We start from the raw sequence: 17,645 nt of genomic DNA, 5'->3' as shown, positions 1-17,645 counted from the left end.
GCAACATTTCCAATTACCTATTTACTCTCATACTGAAGGTTGGAGGAGGATCTCATGAAGATATAACCACTTATTCCCAATATTTTATTCAGATATTTTCTTTCATTCCCAAATACTTGCCTGTACTTCACAGCAGTATACCCACTGCTCTAATGACTCTTGTAGATAGATATTTTTTAGAACTAATTACTACTATATAATGCAATCACAGGAGGATATTCAATTTATGATTTTTTAAAACAAAATGTAACTTCCTGGGGCACCTGGGTGACTCAGTGGGTTAAAGCCTATGCCTTTAGCTCAGGACATGATCTCAGGGTCCTGGGATCGAGCCTCGCACTGGGCTCTCTGCTCGGCAGGGAGCCTGCTTCCTCCTCTCTCTCTCTCTCTGCCTGCCTCTCTGCCTACTTGTGATCTCTGTCTGTCAAATAAATAAATAAAATTGAAAAAAAAAAGTAACTTCTTCTCAGAAGGAGCTATGATGTACATTTCTATGGAAAGAAACCTACTGGTTAACGACAGTTTCAATACATGCTCACTCGGTACCAGGAACACAGACTAATTTGCTCGGGGGGGGGGGGTTTCCATCCCAAGACATATGAAGGTCATCTATGACTTTATTTCAATACAATATTCCTGAATTATGAATTGATGAATTGATACCTGTTTTCCAGAAACTTTACAATATAAAAATTCTGTATTTTAAAGGATATTTATATAAGAATTGTTTTCAAAATAGTACTATAGCACTCATTTATTTTGGCCAAACAAGTCCAAGTTTATCAACACAATTTCATTTATAAATTACTAGTTTTGTTTTATTTTTAAAGTTGGCTCCATGCCCAGGGGCCCCAGGTTGGAGCTGTCAGTTAAGCATCTGACTCTTGTTTATGAGATCAAGCCCTGAGTTGGCTCTGCGTTTGGTGCAATCTGCTTGAGATTCTCTCCCTCTGCTGTTTCTGCTCATGTGCTCTCTCAAATAAATAAATAAAAATAAATAAATAAACAAATTAGGCTCCGTGCCCAATATGGGGCTTGAGCTCATAGCCCTGAGATCAAGAGTCCCATGCTCTACCAACTGAGACAGCCAGGTGCCCCACAAATCATGAGTTTAAACACACTGATAACACACCTTTTATTTCATAAACATAAAAATCTGCCACATAATTGTTTTAGCTACTTAAGTTGGTTCAGTTGGAGTTAGTGTTAATATGGCCTAAGTTCTGATCTCCATATGAATTAATTTTTTATGGGAACTATTTTTTTAAAAATAAATTTTTAAACTTGGGAAAGTTTTATATTTACAAAAAAGTTGCAAAGATAGTGCAGAGTCCTCATATACCCTGCACCCTGCTGTTAAAGTGTTATATTATTAGCAAGGTACTCTTTTTTTATATATAAATTTTTTATTTTTTATTAACATATAATGTATTATTAGCACCAAGGGTACAGGTCTGTGATTCACCAGGTTTACACACTTCACAGCACTCACCATAGTAGCAAGATACTCTTTATCACAACTAACGAATCAATTATTAAATACAGTCCATACTTCCAAAACTTTAGTTTTTTATCTAATTTTTTCCTCTGTCCCATAACCCATAAAAGATACCACATCTCATTACTCATTATGTCACCTTAGGATCTTTTGGACTATGACAGTTTCTCAGACTTTCCTTGTTTCTGATCACTTCGACAGTTCTGAGTGCTAGTCAGGTATTGTTTTTTTTAAAGATTTTATTTATTTAACAGAAAGAGACCGAGCACAAGCAGACAGAGCAATAGACAGGGGGAGAAGCAGGTTCCTCGCTGAGCAGGAAGCCCGATGCAGTGCTTGATCCTAGGACCCTGAGATCATGACCTGAGCTGAAGGCAGATGCTCAACTGTCTGAGCCACCCAGGCGCCCCTGCTAGTCAGGTATTTTGTAAAATGTCCTTCAATTTGGGTTTGTCTGATGTTTTCCTCATTAGACCAGAATTATAGTTTTTTCGGAGGAAGACCACAGAGTGCCATGCCATTCTCCTTACTTTATATTAAGGGTGCATAATATCAACATGACTTATAATTGACAATATTAACCTATATGTAATGCTCATCAGGTCTGATGATCTGTAGGTACCGTTTGCCAGGTTTTCATCAGACTAAAGTTATTTTTTAATTCCCTTTCCATAATGCATGTAAGTCAGTTAATTTTAGTCACATAACTGAGAAGTGTGGTTGTGTTTGCTGTTGTTGTTGTTGTTTGCCTAGCCAGGTCTTCCAGGTCCAACTTGTCAATTTGCAGACTACTATAACCAATGACTCTGGGCCATTAAGACCAGACAAAAATGGCTCAGGGCAAGTCTTTTATCTTTAGAAGAAAAGTAACTCAAGGCTTATGAACTTATAGTACCTCTATTAGTTTTCTATTGCTGAAGTAACAAATTATCATAAATTTACTGCCTTCAAATACAGAGAAGGGTGTGGGACTGAAAAGAGGGATTAACTAAATGTCTGCATATCAAAGTGTTACTATTGGACCACCTAGCTCCCAAATGCCTGAACCCAGCTTACACCTCTAACAGTTTGAGAGTAAAAATGTGTCACACTGGGTTAAAATGAGTGTGTCAGTAGGGTTGCCTGAGGCTCTAGAGGAGAAAGCATTTCGTTGCCTTTTCCAGAATCTAGCAGCTACCTGCATTCCTTGGCTTGTGGCCTCTTCCTCCCATCTTCAAAGCCAGCAATCACTGGCCAAGTCTTTCTTACCTCTCATCACTCTGACACTGATTCTTCTGCCTCCCTTTCCACATTTAAAGAGTCTGGTGATTACATTGGGCCCACCTAGATAATCTCATCTCAAAGATCTTTAACTTACCACATCCCCAAAGTCCCACTTGCCATGTAAGGTACTTACTGGTTCTGGGGATTAGGATGTGGACATCTTTGGAGGGGAAGCATTATTCTTCCTACCATGGTATCCAATAATTTTACTTCTACCAAATGGCCTACCTCTCAGATAGAAAGCCCTTGCAAGCACCCAAGATTTACTTTTCCTATGAAATGATTTTGGAATACTCTGCTTAAAGAAGAGATTTTCTCCTAAGATGATTCTTTTCCTTGTCATGTATCCAAACATGAAACATAAGAAATCAATAAGGATATTTTTACTAAGAAAAATGTGGGAAGACAATTTAGTCACCTGATCCTCTGCTCTCACAGTCAGAGTGTCCTGGTTGAGGAGATGTGTAACTCGCTTGACATCAAGTTGCAGAAATTCATCAGTTTTGTAAACTTCAGTAAAATGCTGATGAATAAAGTCATCTGCAGTTGCTTTCAATTCAGGACAATCCAGACACTCTGCTAGCACACTTATACCTAAATACAGAAGAAAGTAAATGAATAGAAAATGACTTAAAAAAACCCCAAACATACACTGAAGACAAAGTATGACTCCAGAAATACGAGGCTGAATGAATTTCATAAATTTGGATCCTTTTCTATTCTACTGATTTGTTTATTCTTATGCCAATACCATACTGACTTAAGTATGGCTGATTTTGATACTTTGTATGAAAAGTCCCTTCAATGTTTTTTCACATTTTTTCTTAGCTAGTGTTAAACATTTTCTCTTGTAAATAAATTTTAAAATAAGCTTATAACATTCTACTGTAAGAAAATCTTGATATGATTTTAAGTTCTACGTGGTCTTAGGTTCACAGCAAAATTTAATAGGAAGTACAGAGTTCCCATATACTCCTGTTCCACAAACAAACAACTTCCTCCAATACCAGTATCACACACCAGGGTGGCAAAGTATTATTATTATTACTTTTTTTGGTAAAGAATTATTTTTAAAAAGACATTCATTGATGGATTCAATTTGGCTGACTGGGGTGGGGGGGGGGGAATCTTACTCCCAGGACCCTGTGACCATGACCTGAGGCGAAACCAAGAGCTGGAGGTTCAACTGACTAAGCCATCTAGATGCCCCTCATCCTTCCTTCTTGATTAGACTTGTTAGGTATTTTATACCATTCTTTGAAATTATTAGCTTTTGTTTCTCTGGCCAATCTATAGTCTATTAGTGTTATTTCTCTATTTTATTAATTTTACTTTAAAAAGGTATTTTCTTCTACTTTAATTAGGTGTAAAAATTTTTCTTTTCTACCTCTTCAAGTAGACTACTCCATCGTGATAAAAATAAATGCATTTATTTGGAAGTATTTTAAGACTACAAAGTTTCTTTAAAGAAATACCTGATTCACATTCCAGAGTTTTGATTTTTTCTGTGCATATTGTCATATATTTTTTTATAGCCTGTAAGTTCATTTTTAATACCTCTTTAAAAATTCTTTTTAAAATAATTCTTCAAGGGCGCCTGGGTGGCTCAGTCATTAAGCGTCTGCCTTCAGCTCAGGTCACGAGCCCAGTGCAGGGCTCGATCCCAGGACCCTGCACTGGGCTCCCTGTTCAGCGGGAAGCCTGCTTCTTCTTCTTCCACTCCCCCTGCTTGTGTTCCCTCTTTTACTGTCTCTCTCTCTCTCTCTCTCTGTCAAATAAATAAATAAATAAATAAAACCTTTAAAAAAATATTTGTCTTAGCAATGTGTCCAATGAATGTTTTAAAATGTAATTTTCTTCTCCATTTGCATGTCTTATTCTCCTTCCTTCTAACTTCCTGTTACAGATAAATTAATGTCATTCTGCTCTTTCCTAAGTAAACTTTTATATTAGTTATCTATTTCTTTTAGATTTTATTTATTTGAGAACATGTGAGCAAGCTCACAGAAGGAGACTTCCAGCTGAGCAGAGAGCCTGATGCAGAGCTTGATCCCAGAACCCCAAGATCATGACCTGAGGCAAAGGCAAATGCTTAACCAAGTGAGCCACCGAGAAACCCCAGTTATCTACTGCTGCAGGAAAAACAACTCTAGAACTTAGTGGCTCAACATAACAGTAACATATTATTTCTTGCAATTCTCTGAGTCAACTGGGTGGCTCTTTTGAACATGGCTGGTTTAGCTTATCTCTGTAGTTAGCTGGTTGCCCAGTTGGATGGGCTAGATTGGCCTCATTTACTTATCTCGTAGTAAGTAAGCTGGTTGGTACAGACATCAACTAGTACAGCTCATCTGTGCCCCAAATGGCCTCTAATCTTTTCATGATGGCAAAAGAGTCCCCAGCAGCAAAGAATGGCAAGCCCCAATGCATAATCATTTTTTAAGCCTTTCCTCATGTCACATTTGCCAATGTCCCATGGGCTAAAGCAAGCTACATGGCCAAGCCTAGGCTACACAGAGAAAAAACTCTACCTCTTGATTGAAGGCTACAAAGTCACATATACAAAGACTCATACAGGGATGGAAAGAATTTGTGGCCAATTTCTGGCTAACCTACCATACTCTTTCTCTCTAAAAGCTTATAAATTCTTTTTATATTGGTTTTTTAAAAAGTTATGGTAAAACATGCAACATAAAACTTACCATTAGTGACATTTAGTTTATTCACCATGTTGTGCCACCATTACCACTATCTAGTGCCAGAGCATTTCTATCACCCCAAAGAGAAGTTCTCTCCTGATTTTGGAGGCAAAAAATATCACTAGGATCTATCTAGGAGAGGAATATCTTACTTCATCAGGTCTGGTACTTAGTATAATTTGGTGTGAAAAGTAAAGGTTTTTTTTGAGCTCAAATAAGTTTTATTACTTCTTTGATACTGCATTTCCTCCATCTGTTCCTTCTGAACTTCCTACATCATATCAGTGTCCCTTCATCTTCCTTTTATCTTTTATGTTTTCACTAATTATTTCCATTTCTTTGCATTTTTGTTTTGTTATCATGAGGCAGTTTTCTCTGTTTGATCTTCTTAGTCTGATTTTTAGGACTATCCATTCTATTTTTCAATTCAATGGAATTTCATGGAAAATCACAGCTTCCCCCCACCCCCTTCATATGCATCCTTTCTATCTAAAGTTCTCCTCTTCTTATATTAAATTTGTCTATAGAAAACATTCATTTTGGCTGTTTAGCTTGCTTTCTGTCCCTCAAACTACTGGGTTTCCTTTAATCTAGTTGCCCAGTTCCATCAGGTGTCATGAGTTCCTTTGGTATTCGTGGAGATCAGCTTGTTGGGGTCTTCTAGGCAGCAGAGAACTGACAAGTGGTAAAAACAAAGAGTTCTCTGATCAGCTCACAGGTGGAGCCACACTCAGGGCTAAATAGAAAGCAGGCTGAAGTAGTTCCTTTGGGTACTGAGAGTGTAGTTGGCTCAACTGGTTGGGCCACTATCTTTGCCCCACTGATAGTCCAAGAGAATCAGGCTCCCTTTTAGGCTGCTATGCTGTCCTTCCTCTCAGCTTTGAAAACAATGATGACAGAGGGATCCAGAAGTAAAACTCCTAAATGGTCTCCTCAGAAGCCCAAAGCCCAAGATGTGGTTAGCACAAACTTGCTCCAGGTTCCACAGTATGCTTTGTACCATCATATCTACTCCCTACTCTGTTTTTCTTTTAGTTGAAGAACCTGGTTGGAAATTTAGAGTGGTAGGGAGCTAGGGAAAAATTTTAAGTCATCATATTCCAAAAACTTCTTTGAATTCCCTTTTTATAATAAATTTTGTGAGAATATTTATATAAGGAGAAATAAGTAAAATCTCAGGAATGTTCATCTTATTGATGAATGGACCCCTAAACTATGGCCCAGAGAAACAGACTCATCCCAGAATGTCTCTATTGCACAGGTGAGATTAGAGACTGGTCTTTTTAAAGGATGTATTTATTTATTTGAGAGAGGGAGAGAGACAAATGCACAAGCAGGGAAAGGAACAGAGGGAGAGGGACAAGCAGACTCTGTGCTGAGTGTGGAGCCCAACATGGGGCTCAATCTCAAGACCCCAATATCATGACCTGAGCTGAGATCAAAAGTTGAATGCTTAACTGACTGAGCCACCCACGTGCCCCCTATAGCAGTCCCTTAATTAGTATCTTACTTTATAGTCTAGGATTTTTAGGTCTTCTAGTAAACAATAGCTAGCATAACTGACAATGTGAAGAGGCAACATAGTGTAGTAGTTGAGAATAAGATTACTTAAATTCCAACCTCAGTACCACCACATACTAGCTATAAGACCTCAGGCAATATATACAACCCCAGTTTTCTCATTCAAGACAGACTGTAGCAATCTTAAGTGCTTCAACAAAGGTGAACACTCATACTTATGATACCATATATCACACCACCACCAGATGCAATCCTTACTCTTCATTCCAGATACATAAAAAATCATTATTAAAGTTATTTTATATTTTAGAAAATGTAGTACAGATTTTTTGTTGTTGTTGTTTGGTTTTTTTTTGTAGTACAGTTTTTAATGGGCTTCTTGCTGCCTAGATTAATAGGCACCTCCTTAAGCATCTCTTAAAATGTATTTTGAGCATATTTTCTAGTGGACAATGTCTTTAAAATTAAATGAAGATACTTATAAACACACTTTTTAAAATTAAAATACACATTAAAGTTTGGTTTTTAGTAGGAATCTGATTTCTTACCAAGACAATTTGAAGCATCAACTTGTTCTTTCAAAAAATCAACACACATTTTCTTCACAGGTTCAATCTGGTACTGGTTTGCTGCATCTAACAAAGACTGAACGTTGTTGCTATTCACAGAAATTCTGAAAAGAAGTTAAAGTGAATATTAATCTCCTACAATGTTTTATAATTTAAATAATGCTATTGTAAAATGTATCCTACTAGCCCCAAAATTAAACAGAAAATTAAACTTTTCAGTCCTTCCATCAGTATGGCATAGGTTCCTCAAACTTCCCCACCCTTATAGTTTTTGATGTTGAAGAATTTTGAGCATACCAATTTGTCACAATGCTCCGACGTGGTAGATGCCAACCTTACTTCTCTATAACGGAAATGATCCTTCTTAACTTACCTAGCAGTATAAGCAAATTCCACAAGTTGTTCGATAATGTCTGGTTCAGCATCTTTGAGTTCAACTTCAAAGGACTTTGATTCAAGCATGTTAGCTAAAATGAAGAGAAGAAATATAAATGTCATGAGTACTATTATTAGTTTAACTGAGGGCCAGATCATTCCAGGCCATGTTAAATATGGAAAAGAATAATAGGACAGAGATTTCTCTGGAAAAAATATACCCAGAAAGCCCAACATTCCTATAATAAATGCAAATTAATCTCCACACTTGAGAAGTGCCTTAAATTAAAATAAGCTAGGAAATTAGTGAATTAGTGTATTTCTTAAAAAAAAAAAAAGCCAAGTAAACACATACATAAAACTAGTCTTAGTATTCCCCCAAGTCCTAAAATACTTTAGTAGCACTGAGCAAAACTACATCTGATGTAGCTGGCAAACATCTACAAGAACAATGACAATTACAGCAATGCAACTGCTTTAATAAATATAGCTATAGCTAACAAAGCTCTCATTCTCTACCAAAAACCTTACCAAAGAGAAAACTTGAGGCAGATATATTACATAACCTGATCAAGCTCATAAAATAATACTAAACAGAAGAACCAGGACTTGGATCCAGTTCTTAACTTAAAATCTAGAGTTCTTTCTAGCATGATATTTCATTCTTCATTTTTATTTAGTTTAACTTGCTAGGCAAATTATCCTAAACATTTATTTCCTTCTTTGCCTTTCCATCTAAGGTCAAGAAGAAAACTGGGCATTCAAGTAGAAACTGTACCTTCACCCATAAAAGCTTTGGGCCTGTAAGGCTGATGAAAGGACATTTTTCTTTTGCTCAATCCTTACCACAACCACTTTTCAATCGCTTCATTGTTTTATGGCCTTAATTTCTTAAGTGCTTTAAAAACTAGGAAGATATTTTCATTTAGACTCCACCTCATTCTCACAGAAAAAATATTATGTTTTACTTTAATATACTTACTTGTGAACATTAAGTTAAAAAAATGACTGGCTGCTGCAAGGACAACTCGATGAGCGGGTATCTTTCTTTCCTGGACCATAAGGATCACATCACATAACGTTTTCTAGTGAAGAGAGAAATAAATGAAATTAAAAGGGGTGCACTGGGCCTGGCTTAGCAAACATACAAAACTGGTGCTTGACAAATGCTTCATCTCTATTTTCTATTCAAATCCAGTCTTTGTCCAGCACAGAATCTGTTCCTCAGACACATTTACAAGAGATGTAGAATTGCTATCATGATTTGCTGTATCAAAATATGGCACTGAGCTTCCCTTAGAAAAGCAGTCTACTAATCCTTTAGAAAAAACAATTTTTTTCTGACACAAAATGTAAGGTATTTCTCATGGTGATATTTTATGGAGATTTTAAATGAAGTAAGAGCAATGTCCTTGATGGTTTTTCAAACACAGCAATCTGGGTTTTTAAAAAATTATCTATACTTGGTAAGAACCAAAGTGCACACTGTATTTCCCAAGAAAGTAGCTTACACAGCTTTAACTTGAAACAAAAACAATTCAGAATGCAGACTGGACAAACCCAATGACCACTCAGCACTCTTTCCTTAGTAACACTTCTCTCAAATGTACGTCTGACAGGAGCTGGGTAGCAACCGCTTTTTAAATTGTGATTTCTGACCAAGGCCAAAATGGTGTCACTCTAGGTTGTTGAAAGAAGGCAGAGTTAGATTAAATACTTACAATGCTATAGAAATAAATAGTAATGAAAAAATTTAAGGTTTACTGGGACACTTAAAGATGAATTTCAAGGAGAAAGAATATCTTTATTGTCAAACAAAATTTCAATTTCTTAATGAAGTTGAAGATATAATGTACAGGTTAGTCTCAGAGAAAATCTGGAGATTGTGATATGTTAGGAACTCTTTTAGCACTGGGAATATGAGGTAAATAATACTTTTAGAATAAAAAAAATTCTATCACATTTTGTAAATTTTAAGGATTTACTAAATTATTAATACAGGTCACCTGGGTGTCTCAGTTGGTTAAGTGTCTGCTTTCGGCTCAGATTATGACCAGGGGTCCTGGGCTGGAGTTCTGCAACAGGCTTCCTGCTCAGCGGGGAGTCTGCTTCTCCCTCCCCCCAACCCCTCCCATCTGCTTGTGCTCTTTCTCTCTCAAATAAATAAATAAAATCTTAAAAAAGGAAACTATTAATATAATTTCTGATAGGTAAGTCACTATATTCTACTTTATTACTCCACGAATAAAAATCCAAGTGAGACGGTAATGCTCAGTACAAGAAAGGAAATGGGCTTTATTTTTATTTTATAGTGGGCTAAAAGATGAACATATTTCAATTTTACTGCTATGTTAAGATTTTTTTTATAAGGCCTACAGACTGCTGCTTAGATATCATATTCAGATTACTTATCGTTAAAGCCATTGTTATCCCAACAGTGTCTCAAATTTTTCAATTTTTATTTCTTTTGATTTGGTGGGGGAGGTACAGAGTAGACATAGTTCTTAGGTGACTTTGCCACATACCATACCAAAAGTACCAGGCAGCAAAACCAAGTCAACTACTTGGTTACAACAAAACAAGCTGATCTAGTTGCTCAAGAGAAAGAAAGAGAAAAAAAGGTGGAAAGAAAAGAAGGAAAGGAGGGAGAAAAAGAATTTGGACAGAAGAACAAGAAAGATAAGGGAGGAGTCTATGGCTGCTGACAGGAAGTTCCAGAAGATGTACAACTATACTGAAAGGCACCGAAAAACCTTTCCAAAATATATACTCAGATAGTGAGTTTTAGTGGCATGGATTTACAGGCACTGTAGGAAGTTAAAGAAATCAGAGAGTTCTCTGCACAGCAATTTAGTGCTAAGAATAATCTCCAGCTGGATATTAATGTTATGGAAGGAATGGGTGGAACCTTTTGTATCCAAATGGTACATCTGACTGTACTATGTAGGCTAACAGGTTTCAACAAGAGACGGGACTGACTTAAAGAGAGAGGTTCCACTCAGGACGAGTCTATCTGCAGACAGAAAATGGGAAGAGACAGAGATCTGGGTTACACTGGAGAATATGAAAGGTAACAAGTCCTATGTGAAATGAAGAGAAACTTAAACAAAACTACCCTTTGGACAATATATGTTCACTGGATAAAACAAGAAAAAAATACATAAACCCTGGCAATTTGTTTATATCCACCTATATTTGTTATCTTTATATTTGTTATTTTCAGCTTTTGAATTTTTAGTCTCCTACATATTGCACAGATTTGTGTGACTTAATCTGAAATTCTCACCATCTAAAATTACTTTTAGTAGGATTTAGGTCCTTCATATTTATTACTGATAACTCATGTTTCATTTTACCGAGGCCATATTCTTTTACATAATTTATTATGCTTCCTTGCTGTCTTCTTTTTTCTCTAACTACCAGGTGGCATTTTAATCCCATTTTCTTTGTACTTGTGCACTTTTTTCTTCTTTTAGGGACTTACTTATAGATCTGTCAAATATTTGCAAAGTTAATTCAGCAGGGTTATTAGTCAAACATTGTTCTAGGAATGCAAGGAGCATTCAAGAACAGTAATTCTTTAATATAATTCAGGATATTCATAGGTTAAAGGAGAAAAACTTCACACAGAAAAACTTCAATAGAAGGCAAAGTTAAAAATTCATTTCCTTGTATACTCTTGAATAAAATAAATGATGTATCTGTACGCTGAAGGTGATTCAACTCAAAAGCAAACATCACATTTAATGGTGACACAAAAGAAGCATTCTCATTTAAGTTTGAAACAGAGACACATATGCTGTTACTACTATTAATCAATTATTGTTCTGCAAATTTTAGCCAAATTGAAAATTGCCTCTACCCCAGACAACTTACCAGTATTTAAGTTTAGCAAGCACCTGTAGCAAGTTTAGCAAGCACCTCTTGATGAACCAAACCTTTCTTTGTATGGGAACCAGAGCACCAATATGCAAGCTTCAAGCACTGCTATAATGTCTGTCTGTAGCTGGTACCATCAAGTCTGCACACAGTCAAGAAGTGTTACAGACCACTGTGCTCCCTTTTTACTGATTAACTGCCCTAAAGTGCTTTTAAAAATCTTTGGGCCAGGTAAAAACCTCAGTTGGTATTTAGACAAAAGTCTCCCTTCTCCCCAGGTGGCCAGCCTTCTGGATAAAGGTCATATTCCTTTCCAATCAAAGTTGGTCTCTCTCTTTTTTTTTTTTTTTTAAAGATTTTATTTATTTATTTGACAGACAGAGATCACAAGTAGGCAGAGAGGCAGGCAGAGAGAGAGGAGGAAGCAGGCTCCCTGCTGAGCAGAGAGCCCGATGCGGGGCTTGATCCCAGGACCCTGGGATCATGACCTGAGCCGAAGGCAGAGGCTCTAACCCACTGAGCCACCCAGGCGCCCCCAAAGTTGGTCTCTTAAGTATTGGCTTTTGAGCAATGAGCAGCTGAACCTGGGTTTTTAGGTAACAAAATCAGTAAGAAAATAAAGATAAATAAACTTAACAGTTATAGAACTAAATAAAAAAGTCAGTAAGATGCCTAGACAGAAATAAGATAAATATGAGAAAGCAATTAGCTAACCTATATGTGAGCAGTAAGCCATAAAGAAACACAAATGAGGGGAAAAAACCACAACAACCTGGCATGGCAGCAACAAAATAATTAAATGTTAAGAAATAAACATAAGAAATGTAAGGGATCTACATTAAACAGGAACTTAATATATGATAAAGATACTATTTCAAAAATGTGGCCAGAAGGTGGAGCACAGTCAATGTTCAGGGCAGTGAAACTACTTCCTATGATACTATAACAGCACACATTTATAGTACACAACTGTCAACATCCACAGAATGTACAACACAGAGAATAAACCTTAATGTAAACTGCGGTCAATAATAATGTAACAAAATACTGGCTCATCAATTTTAATAAATGTATCATACTTGTGTTAGCAAGATGTTAACAGTAGGGGAAACTGGGAGGGGGAGAGGGAAAATGGCAAACTCTATACTTTCTGCTCTATTTTTTGGTAAACCTAAAACTACTCTAAAAAGCAAAGTCTACTAATTAAAAAAAAGTGATAAGAGAATGGATAATTGAAAAAATGGTATTAGTGTAACTGTTACCCATTGAGGGGAAACAGATTTCTCTCTCATAATATAGTGTCTCTTCTCTGGGGCAAGTTAAGTACTGGGAAGAAAGGTTCAGTCCTTTTCTCCACTGTCACTTGTGGAAGAGGTTCTATAGGATAAGTAAGAATAAAATAGAGGTCATTGACCACACACACACTGCTAGGCCTTCTGGTTCATTTTCTTCTGTAAGTCTGCCTCAAAGTGGAACATAACTCATCTCAAATGTTTGGATCCAACAGTGGAAGAGGGCTGCTGAAATCCATTATGCAGAGACATTCAATGCACATGAAGACAAGGAGAAACTTAGGTGATGCTTTAGTGCCTACAGATATTAGTCCTTTGGTTGGGAAAGATTTCACTTCAAAACAGGCAATCATTTCAGGCAAGTGTTGGTAGAATGACCTGCTCTCTTTATGTGTTTGCCAGGTAGGACTGCAAATGGCAGTAGTCTCCATGTAAGCTCCACAGCATTGTATAAGGTTCTAACTTTTAACAATATGTGCTCGTATTACTAGGAGGCATGCAGCTAATTCTATTCCCAAACTGTATCCTTCATCATATCCCAAGAAGAGCACTGAGGAATGACTAACCTTTGGATTTATGTAGCTTGTCAACAAGGTTCTGCAATCAGTCCTGCCCAGCGTGATTTCAAGTTGGCCCTGGATATAAATCCCTGAGTAGACTGTAGATTCAACTATAGTTGGGTGATGGATTTAAATCACTGAAAAGATAAAGGGAAATGGAGCCCTTATTATATGGGGGTAAATCATCTTCTTCGATTGAGATACTAAGAAAGCCTCAACAAAGCCATAATAAACTAAGCTAAGAGAAAAATTAAAAAGGCCTTAGGAGGGTGCCTGGATGGCTCAGTGGGTTAAAGCCTCTGCCTTCAGCTCAGGTCATGATCCCAGGGTCCTGGGATCGAGCCCTGCATTGGGCTCTCTGCTAGGCGGGGAGCCTGCTTCCTCCTCTCTCTCTCTGCCTGCCTCTCTGCCTGCCTCTCTGCCTGCTTGTGATTTCTGTCAAATAAATAAATAAGATCTTAAAAAAAAAAAGGACTTAAGAATCTTATCTGCTCAAAAAATCAAGAAAAATAGCACTGGATTTAAACATACATAATCACAGTAAGGCACGTGGGAAAGAAAAAGAAAAACAAAGTGAGACACCCAGATTAATAGAGGAAAAAGGGGATTTCTTCCTTAAGGGAAACATGGCAAGTTAGGTCAAACAGCTTTAAAAGGCAAAGGAGATACAGTTTGTTTTAACTGCTCTTTACAAGATGAGACTAGAAAAAGAGTCTGTTATTTATTCAAGTAAGGTGATATAAGCCAAAGAGATATATGAAGGAAGAAAAGCAAAATTCAGCAGTAGACAAAATTGTTCTCAGAAAAAGCCTGGATCGAAGAAATTTTTGTTGCAGAGCTCTCTTAAAGCTAAAGGTAAGAAATCAAACACATACTTAGAGGACTACCCTTAAAGACTGAGACAGTTGTAACAGGTGATTACATTAAATTCAGACAGATCTGTAAAGTTTTGGAAAAGGAAGATCAGCAACAAAGCAGTGCATCCATTATGTAATTTGCAAGGTGACATGGGTGGGAAGACAGGAATGTTACATACTATAGTGGAACATATCTGGGAAGTCTGTGGGAAAAAGACCCTAAGGGAGAGTATTAGGTCACCTTAAAGGGAAGTCAAACAACCCAGACATAATCCAAGCCTAAATGAGAGGCTGAACCTGTCCATAACTAGAATTACTTTACTGAGGGTATGAAGGTTGGCAGCAGCTGAATCAATCCTGAGCACACGGGAACTCTTGATTTCCACTGTGACAGTGTCTACAAGAAAGGCACTAAAGAAAAGAAGCAAAACAAACATTTGGGCCCAAAATCAAAAGGCAAGGAAAAGTAAGGAAGGTATTCTAATCTAAACAATGTTAGCTCTATACTATGTAGAAAGGAAAGGATTCAACTTGAACAGGTTAACAACTCAGTTGGGGATGCCTGAAAGGAACAGACAAGAGAGTCATAGCCCATTTTGACACACATAGGTAACAAAAAGGAATATGTCTGCTACCGCTGAGTTTCCAAAGCCTGGAAGACTCAAATAATGAGGAAAGGCAAGGTCCTGAGAAGCACACTGTAAAGGCCATGTTGGTCCCTATGGGGACCACAGGCTTTAGAGGAATCAGTGAAAGGTCATTCTCCAGCTGAGATAAATGGAAAGGAAAAAAGAACCCTCCAAGAGTTAGGATTAGTAGTAGATACAAGGAATTTCACAGGATAGGATCATATTGGGGACACAGAGATAAAGAACAACCAGTTGGATCAGAACTGTAGAGAACGCAAAGGCACTAACTGCTCCGCACCACTGCCTGCTACAAATGTGGATCATTCTTCTCTCAAAAGAAAATACTTTGTCACTACACAGAACTCAACTATTTCAGCAGTGGGTTGTCAGGAACATAAGGTTCAAAAGAGAAATAAAAATTATGATTTAAATGTGCAGGACAGACAACGGGAAAAAGGAAGACTCTAGAAGACCTGGCAGCTGGGTAAATCCCCCTGGCAAATTTTTCCAAGAACGAAGGTATCCTATGTCAGTGAAGTATTATTATGCGTGGATGAAAATTCCTTCCCTATATGGTAAAGTGTTCTATTAGCCTCTGGATAAGTGATTCCTCACACCTGAGTTTAGAGTCTGCAAATTATAGATAGCAAATACAGACTGGCAACATGTGCAAGCAAAAAGCCCAGACATCCTTATGTTTTCTTTGAAGATTCTCTGTTCCCTAGAAACTGAACGTTTCTGTTGTTTTAGCCTGGGAACAATAATGTGGGTTAGGACTTTATAGTAAGGTGTCAACATCTGCACTATTTATTGTAGAGATGGGAGATCTGCTTGTATCTTTTTGGGTTTGTGGGGGTGGAGATGATGCTGTGCATCATCTCTTAAGAGCCCTAGGAACCCTTCAACATTCTGAAAACACGTGGCACCAACTACCTTGAAATTGGAGAAATTCATCTTTGGAGGTGCTAAACTAATTTAATATATTCCAATGAAAGACAGCCCAGGCAGCAGCTGCTGAAGAAAGCTTCCCAGAATCTACCCAAACACTTAAGCTAATGCTTTCCGGTTGAGCCTGAGCAGTGTAAGAAACAAGGGAGAGCACATATTTGGAAGGGCCTTTAATTTTAAATGACAGGGAGATCACAGATGTGGGAATTTAATAATGAGTGGGTTCATAAGAGTCAAATTTTGGGGACTTCATATTTCTTTTTTTTTTCTTTTAAGATTTTTTTTATTTATTTGACAGACAGAGATCACAAGTAGGCAGAGAGGCAGGCAGAGAGAGAGAGGGGGGAGCAGGCTCCCTGCTGAGCAGAGAGTCCGATGTGGTGCTTGATCCCAGGACCCTGAGACCATGACCTGAGCAGAAGGCAGAGGCTTTAACCCACTGAGCCACCCAGGCGCCCCAGGACTTCATATTTCTAATACGTAATTAGATGGAGTGTTTTAAGCTGTCACTTGATTGGTCACTGCAGATAATCCGGAGAGCCATGAAAGAAATCTTGGCTGAGAAAAATTTGGGATGGGAAATAGAAGTGAATTTTCAGTCTGGAGTTAATAGATTATCGACCCACTTATAAGTTTTCTGGAGTAAAAAATTTAAGTAACCTTTCTAAGCTGGTCTATAGAGGATACACAGAAGAACAGTTACTGATAGAGGATGCCTTTAAGATAGAACAAAATGCTCCCTGTGCAGGTAAAACCACCACCACCACCACAAAAACCAAACGGAAAACCTAAAAAAAACCCAAAACACCTGGAAACAAATTCTTTCTTATTTAATCAGTCCAGTTACTTTCTTTTGGGAGTTGGGATGGGGCTTTGGTGCCCGAATTCTACTATTCAGCCCTCTGAGATTCTCATCAGGGAGTTTACATAAAGATTAACAGCCAGCCAATACATAATAAAACACACTACTGGGGTGCCTGAGTGGCTCAGTCAATTAAGTGTCTGCCTTGGGCTCAGGTCATGAACCCGGGGTCCTGGGAGCTCAGTACTGGGCTCCCTGCTCCGCGAGGAGCCTGCTTCTTCCTCAGGCCTGTCCCCAGGATCATGCGCAAGCACATGCACTCTCTCCCTCAAATAAACAAAATCTTTAAAAAATTATATATATTAAAAAAAAACACATTATTGATAGATGGGTACTTGGTAATAATCCTAATCTAATCACACCTGGATACCCCAATATTTAAATTTCGGAATTTGCATATTCATATGTCCTGTAGTGGGGAATAAAAGATAGCTGGGCCCAAATCCAGCTTGTAGAGTCCACTATGCTTGTAGAGTCCACTCTAAGACATACTTTACCTAGTCTCCTTAGCTGATGGAGATCTTAGTAGATGTACATCTCAAAAGAATAATCACACCATTAATAAAACAATGTCTTGACTTCCAACTTAATCAGATTATAACTTCACTCTCACTGGGCAAAACTTGTAGGAGAGAGATGAGCTCAATATACCTCGTTTCCCTTCCTTTGGGTGAGGCTGAAGGTCAGACATGT

General features: G+C 37.7%; 1 protein-coding gene across 3 annotated transcripts in view; it reads right to left on the bottom strand.

Annotated features, from left to right (window-relative positions):
• The window catches only part of KLHL7 (kelch like family member 7), a 68,838-nt gene that overhangs the window by 38,677 nt on the left and 12,516 nt on the right, over positions 1-17,645 (bottom strand). For 2 of the 3 annotated variants that reach the window (XM_080818417.1, XM_080818416.1), the window contains exons 2-5: positions 8,908-9,010; positions 7,924-8,017; positions 7,530-7,654; positions 3,180-3,355 (exon numbers count right to left, since the gene is read on the bottom strand). In XM_080818417.1, coding sequence (XP_080674543.1) covers positions 3,180-3,355; positions 7,530-7,654; positions 7,924-8,017; positions 8,908-8,986 — 474 coding nt within the window. In that variant the 5' untranslated portion in view covers positions 8,987-9,010. Of the gene's footprint in view, positions 1-3,179; positions 3,356-7,529; positions 7,655-7,923; positions 8,018-8,907; positions 9,011-13,662; positions 13,794-17,645 lie in introns of all 3 variants that reach the window. The other variant, XM_080818418.1, reaches the window with a different exon arrangement.

This window comes from Martes martes (assembly GCF_963455335.1).
Source record: "Martes martes genome assembly, chromosome: 11".
NCBI classification, from domain to species: domain Eukaryota; kingdom Metazoa; phylum Chordata; class Mammalia; order Carnivora; family Mustelidae; genus Martes; species Martes martes.
Note: the sequence above shows the minus strand (reverse complement) of the source record. Positions and strands in the feature narration are given on the sequence as shown.